Below are 21,370 nucleotides of genomic sequence, written 5' to 3' on the forward strand. Positions count from 1 at the left end.
ACACTAAATCATTATTATCCACTATGTGAAGCAAAAGGATTGGAATTTCATAATCTGAAAAGGTAAAAAGAGGAAAATGTCATAATGCTAGAATTCAAAAAAGAAAATTGTTATTTTAACAATTTGTACTTTTTTTTTTTTGCTAAATGTATTGGAGTCCGATTCCCATGTCCAAATGTTCATGCAACATTGACTATACGGATAAACAAAGATAGTATATCATATGCTATTTACTTAAAGGGTAAAGACATTGTGTAGAGTCAAGACTAACAGTATTGAATTGGGTGGGAAAATTTGTTCTTGAGAAATCAGGATATATCTAATTGTAGGGTGCTGCCTTTTTGTGTAAGTTAATTAGATATATTACTTGTTTTTCTTTTTTTGATAAATTAGATATATTACTCTGTTAAACCACAGTAACCATAAGAAGGATAGCATAGAAGAATCATGTATACACAAAATAGAATTGAATGGTCTTATAGGTAACAAGTCAAAGAAAAGGCTTGGAGAATACCTGGATGCTATAGCAGATATGAAGAGCAATAATATCAAAACCACATCAAGTCTAAACTAGTTTTGGCCTATGACTAACCTCCAAAAATTTGGCCCAAATTTGAGGGTCAATGAGATTGTTAGAAAGCCATATCACTTGGAGGTCCAAAATGCGAGGAATGATGAGATGTTCCCTGCATAAATCTTATGTATGCAATGAATTAGAGGTCACTGATTTCTGAGAGCCTTCTGTTTTCTCAGCGGATGTGAAATTAACTGGAATAGATGGATGGTCTCTCACTGTCAAACTCAGCACCTCAGGCCTTGCGTAGTGTCCAACCACATCAAAGTCAAATTTTGCCCGTGTTATTTCTCCAAGATCTACATAACATTTGAAAAACAAATTGAGATTTCATTGATCAGAGCAATGTAGAACAGCATGGTACTTCAGTAGAAACAATCAATGCATGCCAGCTAGAAGAAAGATGCTCTCTCCACCACCCAATGAAGAGCATACCCAACTACCCAAGATGCATGGTTTCATGGTTATAAGTTACAATTTTCCAATGAAAGGATCATCTTTATCAGATAATCATCTACTATACATATACCTTCTCTACCATTTCACAAAATGTATTCCTAATGCAAAATGTTAAGATAATCTAGCAAAGAAGGGTTCAGCACAAGGAGATCTAATAAAAATTCAGATGTGGAAGCCCTAAAAACAATGAATATACCCATTTCTTGTTTCCTGACTCAAGAACTGCCCTAAATAACATGTTAAGGCTATTCTCATACGACAGTCAGATATGTGAAAGGGCTTCTTCTCCAAAGAACTAAATGCATTCAAAGTGGAGAGTTGGAACTTTAAAGGATGAGCACATGGAAAATCTTCACAACCCAGTATGTCAAACAGTATGTTTAGGGAAAAATCTAATGTGGTCATTTATCAAAAAAACATCCTCTAATGTGGACTAGAGGCCTTTTTTTTAAACTGAACTGGTACCATTGGTTTTTGAAAAACTGTGAACTGAAACAGAACCAAAACCAATTGGTTAACTGGTCCATTGGTTCAGTTTTGGTTCGATTTGGTTTTTCGGTACTGCAACAAGATTCTAATTATTTCTACAAATCGAAAGGAGGGTTAACATAACCATACCTAGATCAGCAGAGATGAGGGCCTCTCCATCATAATTTGGTCCTGCCAGAACCGCCCCTGATGGGGAAATAATGACACTGCCTCCAGCACACACAATAGAATCTGGAGATGGTTCTTCATCTATACTTCCAAAAGCATATTCTGGTGGAGATGGGTAATCTTTTCTTCGGCAGAACTGGTTTGCAGATAGAACAAAGCATCCACCTTCAAGAGCAATGTGGGTCATGGATGCCTGCCATACATCCCTGGAATCAGCTGTAGGTGCACAATATATCTCGATGCCTAGAAAAATCAAGGACTTTGTAAGATTGATAAGGAGAAAATAGGTCTATGTTCTAGAATGGAATCAAAAAGGAAAAAAAATGAAATGGCCCATGAATACCGAAACACATGGAAAAGTTACAAGTCCCTTAATCTCAGAGCACATCAGGGTAGTTTGCGAATGCTTGACAATCATCTATGGATGAACATCACAACTAGCACAGAACAGGACTATCTATTTATGTCATGGCATCAAAATGCTCAATTGCATCTTCCCTGAATTCTACTAAACACAGTGCATATTTGTAGTACCTGTCAGATGGATCCCCAGTTGCATCCCAAATTGGCTAAAATCAAAATTCAAATGTTTTGGTTTTTTTTTTCTATCTTATTTTGGGATACTTTGCTCCATATGTTCTTAGTATTGAAAAGAAGATGCCATCAGGTAATTTGAATCATCCGTTCAGTTTAAATTTTGGACAAAGAGATCTTCTGTATGAAAGCTATCGATGGTATATTCTAATGGAACAAGCAAGTCGACTAGGAGACATGAACAAAACCCTGTACTCCAAAAACATAATAAAGTCAAAAGCCTGGGTCTGGTGCTGCATGCTGGGGATCAAATGGCTGATCATCCTGTGAATATGCATCCTAGACCCAATCCAGTCCCTATAAGAAAATAATCTAGCATCTTAAGGAGAAGAAGATAAGATGATCTCATAACAAGAACAAGTTGATGGAAAAACAGGTCTTGCCAAAAAAAAAGGGAGTTGTTCAAAAGTAAAAGAAATTTCAACCCTTCGGATTTTTACCTTTACCATACAATGCTGTCCTTAATAGGGGCATTCTATTTTCCCAACAAATAAGGGCACCGATCTTTCCAATTGGAGTCTCATACACTGGAATTGTGGATCCATCTCCAAAACCCCATATTATACGTTCCAAAGCTGTTGGCATGAGTTTCCGGTGTTTCCCGAGGTAAAGTCCCTGTGAATCAAAAAACAGGACTGTGCAGTAGAGTGTGTACCCATCTCTCTCTATCACCCCCATCACTAAATAAACTTTATATTTCCCAGCCATCGCTGCCAATCGCTCAACTTCAGGACCTGCGGAAGAAGTGTACATTCAAGACATGTCCATGAAAAATTCGTTAAATAATTCACGTTAGCATGGAATTTCATCAAATTTCTATACTTCATTCAAAGCATTTGTGATGTCCGATGAGTTAAACAACAAGTAATCAAGCACATCGATTGAAGGCTCCTGATGCTTCAGGAACTCATCTCTCCAATCCTGAGAAGAAGTGAAAGAAACATTACTAGGTACATCGATTGCAGCTGCATGATACTTCCGGAACTCCTCTCTGCCCTTGAATGTACGAGCACCAATGGTAACACCAAAGGTGGAGCCACGCGGATAACCGCCTATAAATGCTTCAGGAAACACAACTAATTGCGAACCCAAGCCAGCGGCCTCTACAATCAGCCTTTCTGCCTTGTCTGCTCACACAACAACAATAAGATATACATAAATTTCTTCATTCTTCTTTCCGACTCACGATTTTCTCGTACGAATCTGCAACAGTTGTATACTAACACCGTAATCCAAATTCATTTTGGAAAAAGAAAGAAAGCGGTGGAAGGAGTACCCAAGGTGGCGGGAGTGTCATAGAAGACGGTCGAGGCCTGAACGACGGTGGCTCGAACTGTTAGAGCAGAGGAATCCGAACCCATGTCGACTTCAGCGATGGTGGATGCATCGTTGACGGGAGAGGGAACTAAATCCATTGGCTTGTGCTATCCCTCGAGTTGCTTTTGTGGCTGATAAGAGGGGGATTTTTTTCTCTTCTTTGGCTTTTTTTTTTTTTTTTTTTTTGGGGGGGGGGGGTGTCGGTTGGCTGAGTTGAAGAGATGAGTGGAAGAAGCAAAACGACAAACACTTGTTGGTCCGAGCAACTACTAGTCTTCAAGTACTACTACTACTATTGGCCGTGTTTGTTCATGAGACAGTCTTTGATGAAATCGTTACGAGACTTTATTCGAGCTTGCTGAGGGGCGATGCTGAGGAAGGAGAGACGAACACCGGCGGCGAAGAGGGAGGCTGCAGCGGTGAAGCAGGCGATGGTCATTGCCAACTTCGTGGTCGTCGAAGGGAAGCACCAGACCATTGGTCACTCGATGATGCCGTCAAAAAAAATCACGGAGGGAGGATGACAGTGTCACAGTGACAGACCTTAATGGCCCACTTGGAAATTCGGATCCACTACAAACAACTGAAGGAGAAGTACTAAACAGTGAGCACGCGATGTCAACGGGTTGTATTTGGTACGGGTTTTGAACGACCCGACCCATGGAATATCGAATGCTCATTCAATCCAACCAGTCCCACGAATAGTACCCGAAAACTGGAGCTATTTTTACACATTTGAAAGCAATTAGTGAATGGATCCGATTTGAACGAATAGTCCCAAGCCAAAACGACGATCCTAAAATGTGAATTGGAATCTCCCGGTCCCCTGAATAATATACAAGTAGGGAAAATGCCCCTAAGGCTGTGGAAACGTAAATATATACACTATATATTTACCCTTTTTTTAGTTCATGAATGTAAATATGGTTCACATTTTAAATCGTTTTTACACTCATCTTGTTTGTTTAAAATTGGTACAAAAGGTGGGTCCATCATTAAATGCTCATGCTCTAATACCTTAACTTTGGTAAAAAAATTAATTATCAAAAAGAACACAAATTGTATCCAAAAAATAAGTATAGTAATACTTTCTTTTCAGAGTACAAAAGTGTGAGAAAATACATTTTTGATTTGGTAATCATTATTTTTTTACATATGAAACAAATGCTTGCAAACGCGAATCAGGGTACATAAATACCCCGATTCGACGTTTGTATTACAACAAACAAAGCTTAGTGTGTAGATAATACATGCCCTGAGGAGCACTCCGTGAGGAATAGATCTAGACACCTAAAATGTCATTGTAAATGGGCAAAATTATTCCAACACATTTTGTCAATTTTCCTCTAAGGTTATGTTTGGTTTGAAGGAAAAGATGGGAAAAGTAAGGGAAATGTAAAGAAACCTATATAAGGTTTGTAAAGGTTATCCTACATTTTCTTTCATTTCCCTACTTTTTCCTTCAAACCAAAGACAGTATAAATGCAAAATCTCACCTATGAGGTTGATTCTTCTCACAACAAAAAATTGTGCCCATGGTTCAATTCCAAGGCACTAGGTTTTTGGAACTAGAACCTACCGGGTCCGGATGTAGTAGGCACGTTAGGTAAGCACAATGAGTGAGCAGGTAATAGCTGTGTGACACATGTCGCAGTTAATGTATCTTTCATCCAAACATTTTTGCTCGGTTAGATAGAAATTATCCATTCTTTTATTATCTTTGTCAAAATAATTAAAAATAAAAGCAATGAAAAAGGAAAACCTAAACATGTCGAGAGTTGGGATTTATTTACGTTTTTCTTTTTCATTGTTTTTTTTAATTATTTTGACAAAGATAATAAAATAATGGATAATTTCTGTCTAACGGAACAAAAATGTTTGGTTGAAAGGCATTAACTGCAACATGTGTCACACAACTATTACGTGTCCACTCATTATGCTTACCTAACGTGCCTACCACATCTGGACCCGAACCTACACTCTCAAGATCGACTTTAGTATCTGCCCATGGAATCTATTTTTTCTTTACCCTCCCCCTCCCCCTCTCCCTCCCCCCCAAAAGAACAAAGAGTGAGGCATTTGGCACTAGTTATTTCTTCTTCTTCTTTCCAATGTTTCTTTGCAACTTAAATGAGGAATACACAAAAATACCAAGACCACTCACTCGTTGGGGAAGTTGTTGAAATACCAAGATGTTGATCTAAAAATGATGTTGGCGATGAATTCAAGTTCTCATGCTTTTCTTCGGCATTTCATAGATGATAAAAAGGAAAAAACAAAATTATGAGGGGCTATATCCAATGCAAAAACAAATATGAACTAAGGCCGTATTTGTTGCCAATACATCGTTTTGTACTCATTTTTGTAATGAGTACAAAAATTGATTCCAAGACTGAAATCTACATTTTTTTTATATTAACCAATTATGAGTGCAAAGTTCGCATCCAAAAATTGATACAAACTTTGTATCAATTGTGAGTGCAAACATGTCTTGAAAATTGTGATAACTAGGGCTGTTCATGAGGAGGGCTAAACCGACCTAACCGGTTTGACTTGAACTGATATGGTTGGTTTTTAAAGTATATCATTCAATTTCAGTTTATAAACATCCATAACCCGATTGGTCGGTTCAGTTTTGGTTTATGTATTTATAAACCAAAAACAACCCGAACTGAACCGACTATAAGTTAAAAAAGGCAAAATATAATTGTTCAATTTTCAATGTTCAAAATTCCCAATTTTTCAATTTGTCCTACTTTCTAGTTACGAAAAAATGTTAGAATTTATATAAAAGTTGCACTTTTCAAATTTCCCTTCCTAATTTTGAGAAAAGTATTCATTCAAAAGCTATCGTTCACTCTTTTTGAGGATTGAGCATTAATAAGATGATGGAAAAGACCAAGAAACTCATAAGAGTCTAAGAAATAAAACAGTACAGTCTGAAATTTAAAGCTATTCAAATCATATTTGTGAATATTGCTTTCCATTCTTTTATCTCACTCTCAATCTTTCACTTTATCATCTCTGAATTTCTTCCTTAAAATTCATAGTTGCAGAGAAGTTAGTATTTTTAAGATGCAAAGATTTCAGTTACTAGGAACAACATTAAACACCTGTTAAATGAGCATATACCAGGTGAATGGTCATCTATTAGGAGATATTAGGGTTTTGCAAGTTCATGTGAATTATTTGGTGTATTTGTTTGAGAAATATTATCATGCAAGCATTGGTTGTATAATAAGTATTTTACCCATTTTTCACTGAAATCCAGTTGTTGCATAATAAAATCAACTATTTTGTGTCTACAAGAAGATCTCCCATGAAACTAGGAGAAACCCCAGAAAATAAATTTGGTGATTCGACTGGTTTCAAGCATTGGTTGGACATCATCTTTTATGAATATATGCATTATTCAACCGGGAGAACAATGCCAAATGGTCACGATTCCAGTTTCCTTTGAATGATGATGGTTCAGTGATCTACCTTTATTTGATTTATAAGTTTCTTTTACAAGCTTTAAAGGTCCAGTTCCAAGATGGTAACAATCTACGACTTGTATTAACATTTATTCAGATAATAAGTTGGTATTATACTCATTCAGTTGGTTTTGATTGGCTAAAACTTCAATCTGAGCAGTTCAGTTTGATTGAAAAAATTATATGCAAATCGAACTAAACCGACCCATGTACAGTCCTAGTGATAACTATCATTATCGTCACACAAATGAATGCTTACCGAATGCTTGCAAAACTGAACCAGAGTACATTTATGTATCACACCGACATTTATACTGCAAACAAACGCAACCCAAGTAGCATATATTAGTGCCAAATTGGTAGAATTAAACATACCACAAACAAATTTTACCATTTATGGTTGTAAGTAGGCAACCTGAGATAAAGAAAAAGAAAAAGGCTTGTATTTGTGAATCTTCAGGGTGGTCGGATCTTTAGGCTTAGTTTGGAAAGAATACAAATGCAAATGCATACAAAATATTATAAGATTTTGTACTCTACATATTTGCATTTGAACTTCTAAAACGTCTCCCGCCCTCCCACCAAGTCTAGTCTCGGAGAAAGAATCAGAATGACATATCTCTCTCCCTCCTCATGCTTCGCTGTTGCTGTCTCACTTTCCTCTCTGTTGGAACGTCCAGATTTTGGACTTAGATCGCTTTTGGAATGATCAACCTCTTTCTCGGTTTTTGGGTGATCGTCTTTTCATTCACCGCCAATACTTTTTTTGGGTTACGATTTTTCAATCGCAGACATATAAGTACTATTTTCTTCACTCTCTTTTTCTCATTTTTGACTCTTAATCCTGACTGTATTTTCATTTTCTCACCATTTTTCTATGACATATTGCCAGCGACTTCATTGACATTATTCATGTATGCAGGTTAAGAAGATGAATTATCCGGTCTATCTCTGGAAACAAACACACACCACTCACGATGATCTTGCTTTGTTTCTTCTCCCATCGTCCCTCACTTCGCAATGTGATATTTGAGACGGTGTGGATTCAATTAAGTTATTGTTGCTCTGCTTCACGATCTTGCTTTGTATCGTCCCTCACTTCTCATCGTCTTTGTACATTGCTCTGTATCTTCCCATCGTCCCTTACTTACCAAGGTGATATTTGAGACATTGTATCGTGGGTTCAACAAAGTTGATGTTTCTGCGGACTGTGGGTGAGTATTTGTGTTTAGTACTTTATACCATTGGTTTTTCGATTCCTAATACGATTTATACCGTTGCTGTTAAGCTTTGAGCGTGGTGGTGTACCCTATGGTTTAATTAGCATTTCTGTTAGCATTGTTATCATTATTGTGCTTCAGTGCTATTTTAATATCGTTGTTGTGCTTTTTGGGTATCAGTCTATAAGTTTCTTATAATTTATTCCTTCCGTTCTACCCTTCTTTTGTTTAATTTGTTCCTTGCTTTACCCTTCAGTTTGTTAAATTAATTAGTTAATTCCAGTAAGGAAGAATTATGAAAAAATTTTACTTTAATTAATTGTTCCTTTTGAATCTTTATTTTCTTGAATTAATGCACATAAAAAATCATTGGTAGGGTAGGGGCATACACATGAACTTATCCTTTTTTTTGTTCTCCATTTTTTTTTATGCGGCAATGTTTAGCATGGTTTTCAAAATCGGACTGGACTGGACGGTTGGACCGAAAAACCAGAAACCGGTTAGGTATTGGTTTCGTTTTCCTCCGAAACCGTTGATTTTAGTCAGCAAACTGCTGAACCAGCCGATTAATCATTCGAACGGTTTTGACCGTTTTTCAATTTTTTATTTTTTTTTCAGAACGGACTGACTATTTGGGTCGAATGATCGGACCATTCAAACTAGTAACTGGACCCCTGACCGGTTCAGTCACCGATTCATTTTTAAAAACCATGATGTTTAGTAAGTACATCATATTATACTTTAACAGTACTATAGGTTCTCTCTCTTAGGCTCTGCAAAAACCAACAGCAGATGACTTGGAGATTAGAGAGTTTTGTATGAAGCTGGTTGCATATTTAATCAAATTTCATAGTTGCATCAAGTTGAGATAAAATGGTCAATGATGTGATGCAATGTCTTGAAGTTAATGTAATATGTTATATTGCACCGCTAAGTATTTGACAGGACATTCAAACCAAAGAAATTTCATGAATTACAGGTTCAGATTGTGGAAGTATGGGGCATATGGTTTTGTGGTTTCTTCTAATTTAAGGAATTTCATTATGGCTGCAGGTGAAACTTTTGAAGTTAAACAAGGCATTTTGCAAGTTAGTTCTTCCTAGCTATCTTTAGAGCTCTTCTTTTTGCTTTTGAGCAGAACTGGAAGATGTTGGAGATTGGATCAGAGTCTCTATTACAACCAGTGCAATTGTTGGGAAATTCAATAGTATTCCTTGGAAATGTCTTTAATTATGTTTTGATGATATTTATCATTTTGCTTTATAACAATCAACAAAGAGAGCTACAAATACCTTCCCTATGGTTTCTATAAATATATTTTATTTTCATTTTCATTTGTTTAAATTTCATCTCTTAATTATTGTTTTAAATTTTAAATCATACATGCCTGTGCGTAGGAATTAACAGATTTAACAAGCTTTATTAATAGTAATTAATATTAACAAAATTCGATTATTTAACACCGATATTAATAGTAAAATTTTTATTTTATTTTAAAAAATACTATTGTATGAAACATTTTGGGGGATTCGGGTCCCCACAGGGAACCCATCCCCGTCGAGGATTGAGGATGGGTTAGTTTTAGAATCGGGGTCGGGGACAGGGAATATGATCCCCACCTCGTTGCCATTCCTACACACCTTATGGTTTTACATATTTACTTAAATCTACCTTATAGTTTTCATTTTACTAAAACATCCCATATATTTTACAATTTATTTACTTAATTAACCTTTCATTAAGGAGTGTTTGTTTTGCCATTAGGCCCATGATTTTTTATTCTAAAAATACCCTTAACACTTTTTTTGTATAAAAAACAAAATTGACCAAATATAGCCAATAGAGTGGTTGCTTGTGTCTTATTAAGGGCAAAAAATGTATTTTTATTTTTATTAAATTTATTTAAATGAACATTAGGGTCAACACTGTCATTTTCCACTATCATCTAATGGAAGATTGATTAAATCCATTGCAAATTATAAGTGGTGTTTTAGTAAAATGCTAACTATAGGGTAGATTTTAGTAAATCCATGAAACTATTAGGAGCATTTTATTATATAACCCTTTTTATTATTTAGCTTTCTCTTAATAAATCCTGTGCATCGCACGGGTCCCCACTAGTTTCTTTGTATTTGACAATCTAGTTATCCAAGTCTTGAAGAGCTGTGAAACGTTTGTCGAACTAGTTTCAACCAGTCATAGATGATGAAATCAATTAGAGCTTAGGAGTGACATCAATGTTTGCCTAAACAAAGGAGAAAATGATTGAGGAAAAGACGAAATGATAGAGAGGAAAGAAGAAAACGATCTAAGAAAATGATGAAGGCATGAAAAGCAGAAGAAAAAATGTGTAAAAAAATGAAAAGAATAGCATTACTCGTGCGATCGATCAGTTGGTGGTGCATTGTTGAAGAAGGAAGAGCAAAGCTATTGGAGAACAAGAGAAGGAGGTTCAGAAAATGATTGGTTAGGGATTTTTTTGTGCTAGGTGTTTTAAACCTAGGTTTCTAAAATCGAAATAGACAACAAACTGGTCAGGGTCCGGTTCCCGGGTTGAACAGTACAACTGTTTGAATCGAACAGACAACCCATTCTGACAAAAAAATGGCCAAACCGTTGAATGGTTCGAACGGTTCAATAGCTCGGGTCAGCGGTTTGCTGACCAAATCAATGGTTTTTGGAGAAATAACGGTTCTGGGTAAAACAAAACCGGTCACCTGACTGGTTCCTGGTTTTTTTTATCCGACCATTTGGTCCGATCCGATTTTGAAAACCGTGGTTTAAACATAAAATGATGTGAATGCCCTTTTCGCACGTGAAACATTTGCACACGTTTTTGTTTTTTTAAGAGCACTTTGTTGTGAGAATTGAAGGCATGAAAAAATCTCATCATTATATATATATATATATATATTATCTTCTAAAACAAAGCGGTCAAGAAATTTTCTCCTGTTTTTTAATATCTATCTAAAGAAACTTTCAATTAAAAATTCTAAGAATTATTTAAATATTCTAACAAAATTATATAATAACTTTAAAAACACAAAAAAATAATTTTATATTTTTATGAAATCTATCACGAAATTATGTACTAACAATTTAAACTATGCTTTTTCCAAATTATCAATTTAAATGCTTTTCAAATATTTAATAATATGTGATAGCTTTAAATAAATAAAATTCAAATAACAAAAAAATTTAAATATTTTATAAATTATTTAAATATTTAAATAAATAAATATTTATCATAACTATATTTTAAATAGTTAAAATAACGAAATTATCTAATAAATAATTTTATATTTTTACAAAATATATCACGAAATTATGTACTAACAATTTAAATTATGTTTTTCTAGATCATCAATTTAAATGTTTTTCAAACATTTAATAATATATAATAGCTTTAAATAAATAAAATTCAAATAACAAAAAAATTTAAATATTTTATAGATTATTTAAATATTTAAATAACTAGATATTTATCTTAACTATATTTTAAATAGTTAAAATAACGAAATTATGTAACAAATTTAAAAAATTTCTTTAAAGTAGAAAAATAACTATAACATAATATTGAAATTAATAATAATTTAATATATTACAAAATTAATAACGAAATTATGTAATAATAGTATAAATTATGATTTTATGGATAATTAAATTCCATAAATAACTAATATTTTAAAATTTAAATATTTTACATATTATTTAAGTATTTAAATAATTGGGTATTTTAAGTAACTTAATATTTAACATAACTAGATTTTAAATAGTTTAAATAAAGAAATTATGTAATAAATTTAAAAAATTTTGGAAAAGTAGAAAATTAATTATAACATAATATTGAAATTAATAATAATTTAATATTTTTACATAATATTGTAAATAGCTATTTCACTTATATCAAGTAATAATCCAAGAAAATAACTTTCAAAAAACTTAATATTTATTAATAATAATTTTAAACTCTTAATCTGTATTTATTATATAATTATATATTCTATAATTAATATTTATTGTATTTCAGTAATTATTTATTGTTTTTGTCATAAATATATTTTCAATGATTATGTATAAATTTATTTCATTTTGTTATTTAATAGAAAACTTTCAATAATCATTAGAGATTAAACTACTATTAGTGAAATTTTTAAATTTAATTTATTGTATTTTTTGTCTTTTTAACTATAACTTATTGATTAATATTTATTAGAGATTAAACTATTTATTGACTAAGTTCATATATTTTTAGTACTTATTGTATTTTTTCCATTATCAATATATTTTCAATAATTGTGTATTTTTGCTATAAATTTTGAATAATTATTGGATATTAAACTATTGTTATTTATCAGAGATGACATATTAATTTAGCTGAAATTATGAATGTTCATGAGTTGTTTCGGTTCGGATGTAAGCTATTTGACCAACCAAATTGACTTAATCAGGTTGGGGAGTTGGTCAACTGAAACCAATAAACCTTTTGTAAAAACTGACTCACTCAAGTTGTATCGGTTTGGGTCATTTTTTTGTTTGGTCAATCGTTCAAAAGATTTAAACTTTAAAATTAAATTTAATTTTAAAATTTTCTTGTGTGTCTCAAGTATTTACCTCTTCTTTTCTTATGGAATTTCGTTAGCTTATTCGAATCTTTATTTCTTCTTCACCCGTTTTTTGATATAGTATTCACTCAAACCAGCGAACACAGTAGGGGAGATATTCAGCGTCTTTTCACACCCAAGACGGTCCATTGATGGCAAAAAATCCCTAGAATATGGTTTCCCTAAATTAAAATGTCCAAATGAGCATAAAACAGGGAGACTGACCGGTAAATCTCTGCCCATTTTATGCATGGTTTTGCACGTCGTCGGCTTGTTTTCATGTCGGAATAACGCTGGCAGACATTATTCATGCCGGAAAACATTAATGGTTTTTCACTCGGTTTTGGATTTTGGATGAGCGGTAAAACACTCCCCTATTTCGGTTTTTGATGCTCCCATATTCTGTGAATGTCCAACCAAGCTCCGAGTCTCTGAAACTCCACTCTCTGCTGCGACTCATTGAGTGCTCTAATTTGATACTCGGTTAGTTTGGTAGGGGAAGAAAAGCTTTCACATAACTGTTCTGGGTGCTCTGCCCCTGTTTTGGGAATGTCCAGCCAAGCTTATTCGGGTCTTTGGCCGGCTCTTGGAACCTCTGTCCCATCCGGGTGGCATTCCCACACACGGCCTGGTCATTAGGACCGGTGAACTCCTAGAAAAAGCTTATAGTTCTCTGCCCGCATGAAGCAACCATCCAAGAAGATGCGATCCCCGTTGTAGGGGAAACACCGGGGAAGGATGGTACGGGCCTCAGCGTAGCACAATACACAGTCCAGCAAGGAAAGGTCCCATAGCATTTGGCAAGGCCGAAGTTAGCGTCAGGTCCTGAGCCCACGGCCGAGGTTCCGAAGCCAATAGTGCGCATTTGGTCCTGATCTCCATTTTCTTGAGAAAGAAGATGATGAACAGTGCATGTGGGTTCTGTTTCATTTTCTTGAGAAAGAAGTGTTTAAGGGCAATTTTGACATTTTTAAAAATGTTGAATTGCACATGAGGTCATGTGATATAGATAACTGACGTCCATTAATGGTAGGTATTAGATTGTCCCAAAATGAAAGTTCAGATCATTTTAAAGTTTGGGTACTGGCACTCATTCCCTAATAATAATAATAATAATAATGATGATGATGATTTTAAAACTTATCATTATAATTTAAATTTTTTTAAATATTACCTTTTATATTACTTATTATACACGTCCAAATATTAAGTTTAAGAAAACTGGTTATATCACTTAAGTGATTCAATGGTCAAGTGAGGCCATGGTTTTTGTTACCATGAGTGTTTTGTGATTTATTTCATGGCAAGTTAAGTTCCAAAGCAATTTATTCAGGTTGTTTGGGTAGGATAAACCCATAAACCCTAAAATCGGCTTGAGTGGGGGTCAATTCCAAGAATTTGGAATCAGACTCTACCCTCAAACAGATTGGGTAGGGTTGGTTCAAGGTCACTTTGAGATTGATTCCATTTGATTCTAGTAGAAACTACTCATTTGCTCAACCCTATTACATAATGGTAAATAATGACAAGGACATAGAGGTGACCAATTATAACCTAACTCAAAAGATTTGCCGATAAACCAAGTGCTCAGCCCTAGCTATTCTCGTATTGTATCTTTCCAGCATAATAAATTTATCCATAAAGTCCGCACTTTATATGAATAAATAAGGAGGAAGGTGATGCAAAATTTGCACCAGTTTCAGAGATATTTTCATTTGCTTTGCCAATGAATGCAGATGAGACAAAAAAGTGCAAACTTTTGCATCAGGCACGAGTGCAACTGTGCAAATCAAATGGATTCAAATCTGAACAGGGTGCAAATTTCTATCCGGTTCAGATTTGCATGACAAACAAACAGAACCTTGAGAAATAGAATAATAATTATCGAATATCACCTTTATTAGTGTATTAATTAATTGATTCTCACAAATTTGTCACAGTTTTACCTCAAAATAAATCACATTAAGGTTATAATTATTATGACATTTTATCTTTTTTCCTGGCAATTATATATTCAAATAATTTTTTAGTTTTTCCTGGCAATCATGGTGTTCAAATACTATGAAAACAAAATGAAATGATTTAAATATCATGCAGCTTCCAGATGCCCCTTAAAGAAATTGTCATTTTCTTGTCATGCTTCTACTTTCTAGTAGCAAAAGGCATGCCCTTTTGTGTGTTAGAGATGGTTCCAAGGGTGGGTGAGAAAACTGAGAACAATCTCCAATTCCTTCACTTTTCTAGTCCCAAAATTGGGCACTGGAAACATGTGAGCAACCAACAAAATATTGAAAATAGAGAAGATAAGGAATATATAGGAAAGCTGTTGGTTAGTTATAGTTGAATCACCTTATTATAGACTTAAATATACCACTCCTATAGAGTAGATTTTGAGTCTCTACCTTTGATTTCTTTGTTTCTGCCATGGAAATTGGGAGAGAAGAAGAAGGTGAAGCCATGGCGTTGTCTCCCCCAACTGTGGGAATCATGCAGATAACTGGGAGCAGTGGCTTTAGTCATAACATGGAGTTCATGTCCCCATCACATTCAACAAACATTAACTCAGAGATAGAGATACATGTTGAGTATTTGAGCACCACCAAGGATCGCCCACTTCCAATATATCTCAAGGTATTATTCCATTTTTATATTCCAATTGCCTTGTTTTTCTTTTGGGTGGCTGATTAAGGCTCTGTTTGGATAAGGTTTTACTTTTGAGCTTTGGGCTGTAGAAAATAAAATTTTGGTAAGGATTACTTTTAAAAGCATTATAATGTAAAGCCAATATACTTCTATGCCCCAAACCACAAAGCTTGTTGGGGCTCTGAAAGCACAAATCCTAAAGCTTATGCAAATGCAACCTTAAGTCTGCAATTAACACAAAGTGCACCATGGAAAAAAAAATGACACTTCAACCCATTTAACCACAAACTTCACTTCACCCTATCAAAGATGATCCTATAAAACCTTCTCTTTTCCTGTTAATTCATTCTTACATGGCATCAAGGGCTGCATTTTGTGCCTAGCATGCAACGAAACCAATATGTGTTTAAACACTGTTTCAAGCATTATTTAGTTCATGTGTGGAAGCATGCAACTACCCTTACCAAAAGATAAATAAACATGGGAATAACTGAGATTAGACCACAGTTCCCAGAAGCAAGCTTCAAGTGTGTGTGTGTACAAATACAATATAAATTTTATAGTACATAAATATATTGTCACAGTACCAGTACTGCAAAAGAACCATAGGCTGTAAATGTTGCAAATGGAGAATGGAAATACTGCATTTTGTCTATGCAAGATTGACAGGTTCCGTCTACAGTAGTCATGTATTGCAACATGTAAAGCCCAAGTGTATAAGATACAGCCCTATGGTATTTTGGCCATACTGGTTTCAGGAAACATGTTTCTACATAGAATTGCTCTTATTTAAAATATGGTTTATATGAAGATATGTTTGTCTAATAAGGAATTTTCTTTTCCTTTTTTATTATTATGCAGTTTGAAGATGTGGAATATAAGGTAAAAGACAGGCACACTTCCTCCAGAAACCCAGTGAAGGCTATGATGTCTCAGTTGAACTTGGATCAAGAGAACTACAAGCACATTTTGAAGGGTGTAACAGGAAGCATAGGCCCTGGAGAAGTCCTTGCTTTGATGGGACCTTCAGGTAGCGGAAAGACAACATTACTCCAGATAATAGGAGGAAGATTGCATGAAAATGTTAAAGGGAGCATCACTTACAATGACATTCCATATAACCCGGCTCTTAAGAGGAGGTTAGCCAAATTAGAAATCTTCTCTCAGCTCAGGTCAATGATTTAATCTATTTTTCATGTGTATTAGTTTAATTCCAACCTTTGGGGTCTGTCCCAAATGAACTGATCCAGCTCAACTCTATCAGTTTAACTTAATCAATCACTGTACTATATATATATTCACCATAATCTTTTATATGAAGACTGTTTTTTTATATAATACTGGAGAACACTTGAATTTACAGGATTGGATTTGTAACCCAAGATGATGTTCTCTTCCCTCAATTAACAGTGGAAGAAACCTTGGTTTTTGCTGCATTTCTCAGACTTCCTAGCAACATGAGCCAACAACAGAAGTTTGCAAGAGTAGATATGATTGTGAAGGAACTAGGCCTTGAGAGGTTTGTATGAGATTTCTAGTGCAATTAGATCTAAATTTCTCCATTGAAAATTTGTGATGAACACTCATGTTATAAGGTCTAAGATTAATTAGATGAAAATGAGGCTTGAATGTGTATGATGTGATTTACATGATTACAAGTTATAATGAGTAACTGTGATTGCCCTCTCTTTTTCATCATAGATGTCGCCATACAAGGATAGGAGGAGCATTTGTGAAAGGAATATCTGGAGGCGAAAGGAAAAGGACTAGTATTGGTTATGAAATTCTTGTGGATCCCTCATTGTTGTTGCTTGATGAACCCACTTCAGGCCTTGATTCCACCTCTGCAAATAAGCTTCTTCATATTCTTCAAGGAATTGCTAAGGTAACATTTTCTCTTTCATACTTCCTAGCACTGAAGCTTGCTAGAGAGGAGGATGACTATTCTAATGGTTGCACTCAATGGGTCCATAGGCAGGAAGGACAATTATCATTACAATTCATCAACCTTCAAGTAGAATGTTCCACATGTTCAACAAGATTTTGCTCATATCAGAGGGATGTCCTGTGTATTATGGGAACGCTAGAGAATCCATGGAGTACTTCTCATCATTGAGGTTTGTACCTCAGATAGCCATGAACCCTGCAGAGTTCTTGTTAGACTTGGCAACTGGGCAAGTTAATGACATAAGTGTCCCAGAAGACTTGGTGATGCTTCAAGGAACTCCTGAATTTGAGAGAGACGTGGTTAAAGTAAGTTCAGTTTCTATAATATTTGGTTTTTCATTTCCATTTTATGAGTTACAACAGCAGTGACTAAAGGACATTAATGTTGCTTATCTTGTGATGAAATATCAATTTATCAGTATGTGCAATTGAAGTACAAAGTCTGGGTGGAACCTAAAGAAAAAGCAGAGAACCATGGCATGGTGAAGATACCACAACACCTTCAGTTAGCTGTTCAAGTTAAGAAGGATTGGACCATGAGTTGGTGGGAGCAGTTCATGATATTATCAAGGAGAACATTTAGAGAGAGATACAGAGATTACTTTGACAAGCTAAGGTTTGTGCAGTCCCTTGGAGTTGCAGTCTTATTAGGCCTTCTGTGGTGGAAATCCAAAACTGGAACTGAAGCACAACTAAGAGATCAGGTATTGTTGTTCCAGGACTTCTTAGTCATCTGGTTTTGATGCTTTGGGGCAAGCCTACTGGCTGAAATTTGGACTTGTTTCTAACCACTACCATTTTAGTTTAACTGTACTTATCTGAGAAGTTTATGCCTTCATCTCAGGTTGGTCTGATGTTCTACATCTGCATTTTCTGGACATCATCGTCAATATTTGGAGCAGTGTATGTCTTCCCATTTGAGAAGATATACTTGGTAAAAGAAAGGAAAGCAGACATGTATAGACTAAGTGTGTACTATGCATGTAGCACGCTGTGTGACATGGTGGTTCATATTTTGTATCCTACATTCTTCATGCTCATTTTATATTTCATGGCTGACTTCAAGAGAACAGTCCCTTGCTTCTTCATGACATTATTCTCAGTACTATTAATTGTAATAACAAGCCAAGTAAGTAGAGAACCTACAAATAATTTAACTGGATCATCATCTGTCAAGTCAACAACTAATCTGATCTAATTCTGTAATTAGGGAGCAGGGGAACTCTTTGGTGCTGCTGTTTTAAGCATCAAAAGAGCTGGGATGATTGCCTCTTTGGTCCTAATGTTGTTTCTCCTCACTGGAGGTTACTATGTCCAGGTATTCAATCATACTTGTTTAAATATACCATTCTGATTCTTATTAGGTCAGTTAAAAAATTCCATTATTACTGTTGTTTTCCATTTATTTCATCCATGCCCTTACAAAAACTTTGGACCTAACAATGAAAATTCATTTCTATCTTGGCCTACTGAAACCCTAAAGGTTAAAAAAAATCATCCCCCATTCCTTAAATGCCTAAGGGCCAATTCCTTCCATGCTTTCTATTTTATTTGTTATTCTTTTTTGCAGCACATACCAGCATTTATGCAGTGGTTGAAGTATATATCCTTCATGTACTATGGATTTCGTCTTCTATTAAAAGTGCAATACTCTGGAGACCAATTATATGAATGTGGAAACAAAGGTGGATGCCGAAGCTTACAGAGTTCACCCACATTTGATACAGTAAACTTGAATGGTGGCTTGAAAGAAGTCTGGGTTCTACTAGCAATGGCACTGGCTTATCGTTTATGTGCTTATGTTTGCCTTCGCAGAAGAATAAACATGTGTTATCTTTGATAGATTATTACATGAAACAGACTGATGTTTGAACTATTTGTGTGCTTATTTGTATCAGCAACAGTAAATGAAAATTTCCTTAACAGAGAAATATAGAAAAACAATGTTCCAAATAAGGGAACAAATACAACAGCACCAGGCCCCCAAAACCAGAATTCCCTTGTTATCTTTCTTATTGTTTAACTGTTCAGATTTATTAAGAAATGTATAAAGAATAGGTTTGATTACAAAGGAAAATTTGCCTAGAACCTGTAAAGATACAGACCAGCACTGATGGCTAACCCAAAGTTCCAATTTTTACATTCCTGCAACTCCAACCCTTCTGCTCACTTCCTGCCTAGCTAATGCATGTCATGCTATTCATTGTTCTCAAAGTCCATGCGAAAAATACTCTTAATTCCCTAGCTAAACTTTCTACTTCCCACAATATATGTCTAACTGCCATGTCCCAATGTTGTCGTTTTTGAGCCAGCCAATTATCCCTTGCTAACCCTTCTGCACTGCTATTGGCCGCTTTTGGAGTCTATCAGAAGGAGCAGTTCAGGTTTACACTCAAGGGGATAAGGTGCAAAAAAGGTCAGTTCTGTAAGGAGTTTCAGAAAAGACTACTATTTGTTTGCTTACAGGCTACCATATCTAGTATCTAGACTTGGCTTACTCATTGAAATGTCCAATGAAAGAAGCATGAGCTTAAAATGACACATCTTCTATGTGCTCCACAAATACGGTAAATCTTCCATCTCATAAGGTCTTTGTTTTCCTGTCATGCACTTCTTTATTGGAAGGTGGAACTTCCATTTGGGTTAAGGTGTCAGAAAACTATAGTTGAGAAGACCTTAAATTAATCAGCTTTTGTTTGAGGAAGACTTTAAGAGTTTTCCATGATGCACTTAGATATTTGTCTCCTAACCTAAACTGCACGTAATCACGTAAGACTAAAACCTATAACCATAAACTAATTACATATTCAAATGTTGCAAAAATCTAAAGCCCATCTATACATTACCAGATCATATATTCTTTAGAAGCCAAACTAAATACAAGTCCTTTATCATAATTCCATTGGATCCATGTTGTCAATGGGTCAAAGAAGACCGGAATCATCCTCTTTCAAGGACTCCCACAGTCTCTAATCAGCATAATCTCTCTCTATTTCCTTCCTCTTCATCATATCGTCTTCTCCTTCATCTTGGTGGTTTTCTTGGGTTCAAAACTCCTGCCAGTACCAAAAGTTACTTATTTCTTTTCTTTCTTTAATTTTGTGTTTGGTTTGATAAAAAATAAGAGAGAAACATAAAGTTGAAGGAAAGTTATTAAAGAATTTCACAAAATTTGTTAAGAACTTTCCCTCAACTTTCTGTTTCTGTCTAATTTTCTGTCAAACCAAGCATAGCCTAAGGGTGAATATTTCAGGAATTTCTTTGGGTTATTCTCTGAGCTGAAAGAACTGCTCTAATTAAAAGCATATAGAAGATCTTTGCATGAGTTCTGTGTTTAATTCAGATTATCTGAACGTGATGGCTGTGGAACCAATGATAACACCCCACACCAGTCAAAAATTGCTTGGGGCCCACAGTGAAAAGTTGAGTCGTTGTGGGCTCCATATGACTGATGTGGGGCATTATCATTGGTTCCACAGCCTGTTGAACAGCTATTGCGTTCAGCTAATGCTATCTCTTCTGTGCTATCATGATGGTAAAAATGTTCCATGGACAACCTATCCGACTTTTCATGTTGACTATGATCAAGGACAGTGTTACTTTTCCTTTTTCTTAGAGTTATAGGTTATAAGCAATAATTGTTAACAAAATCACGCCTGCCCCAACTTTATCAAACTAAGTTTTGATGGGTAGAATTCAGGGAACCAGGTAATTCAGGTATAGAGGGAGTATCTAGAAAATGTGAGCAGAGATATGCTGGACCCATGGATCCATTGGCATTGGTGACTTGACTTGGGAAGGTAGAACTATTGACAATTCTACAAGGACTGAAACTAGTTAAAGCTCTAAATTTCAGGCATTTAAAAGTGGAAGGAGATT

At 35.1% G+C, this 21,370-nt stretch overlaps 2 protein-coding genes across 2 annotated transcripts; one reads left to right on the plus strand and one right to left on the minus strand.

Moving 5' to 3' along the window:
• Positions 1-407: 407 nt before the first annotated feature.
• LOC104603451 (bifunctional nitrilase/nitrile hydratase NIT4B-like) lies at positions 408-3,925 on the minus strand. Its single transcript, XM_010267476.3, has 5 exons — positions 3,561-3,925; positions 3,232-3,411; positions 2,725-3,018; positions 1,652-1,933; positions 408-873 (listed from the first exon to the last, which is right to left on the minus strand). Exons 1-5 carry the CDS (start codon positions 3,697-3,699, stop codon positions 698-700), a joined length of 1,071 nt encoding a protein of 356 aa, XP_010265778.1. The 5' UTR covers positions 3,700-3,925; the 3' UTR covers positions 408-697.
• Positions 3,926-15,083: 11,158 nt separating this feature from the next.
• Positions 15,084-20,780, plus strand: ABCG26 (ABC-2 type transporter family protein). The gene is made up of 9 exons (XM_088898916.1): positions 15,084-15,532; positions 16,406-16,683; positions 16,908-17,063; positions 17,246-17,429; positions 17,519-17,797; positions 17,911-18,195; positions 18,336-18,620; positions 18,702-18,809; positions 19,062-20,780. Exons 1-9 carry the CDS (start codon positions 15,326-15,328, stop codon positions 19,329-19,331), a joined length of 2,052 nt encoding a protein of 683 aa, XP_088755042.1. The 5' UTR covers positions 15,084-15,325; the 3' UTR covers positions 19,332-20,780.
• The last annotated feature ends 590 nt before the right edge of the window (positions 20,781-21,370 follow it).

Source organism: Nelumbo nucifera, chromosome 2, assembly GCF_055504915.1.
Source record: "Nelumbo nucifera cultivar China Antique chromosome 2, China Antique-T2T, whole genome shotgun sequence".
NCBI lineage: Eukaryota > Viridiplantae > Streptophyta > Magnoliopsida > Proteales > Nelumbonaceae > Nelumbo > Nelumbo nucifera.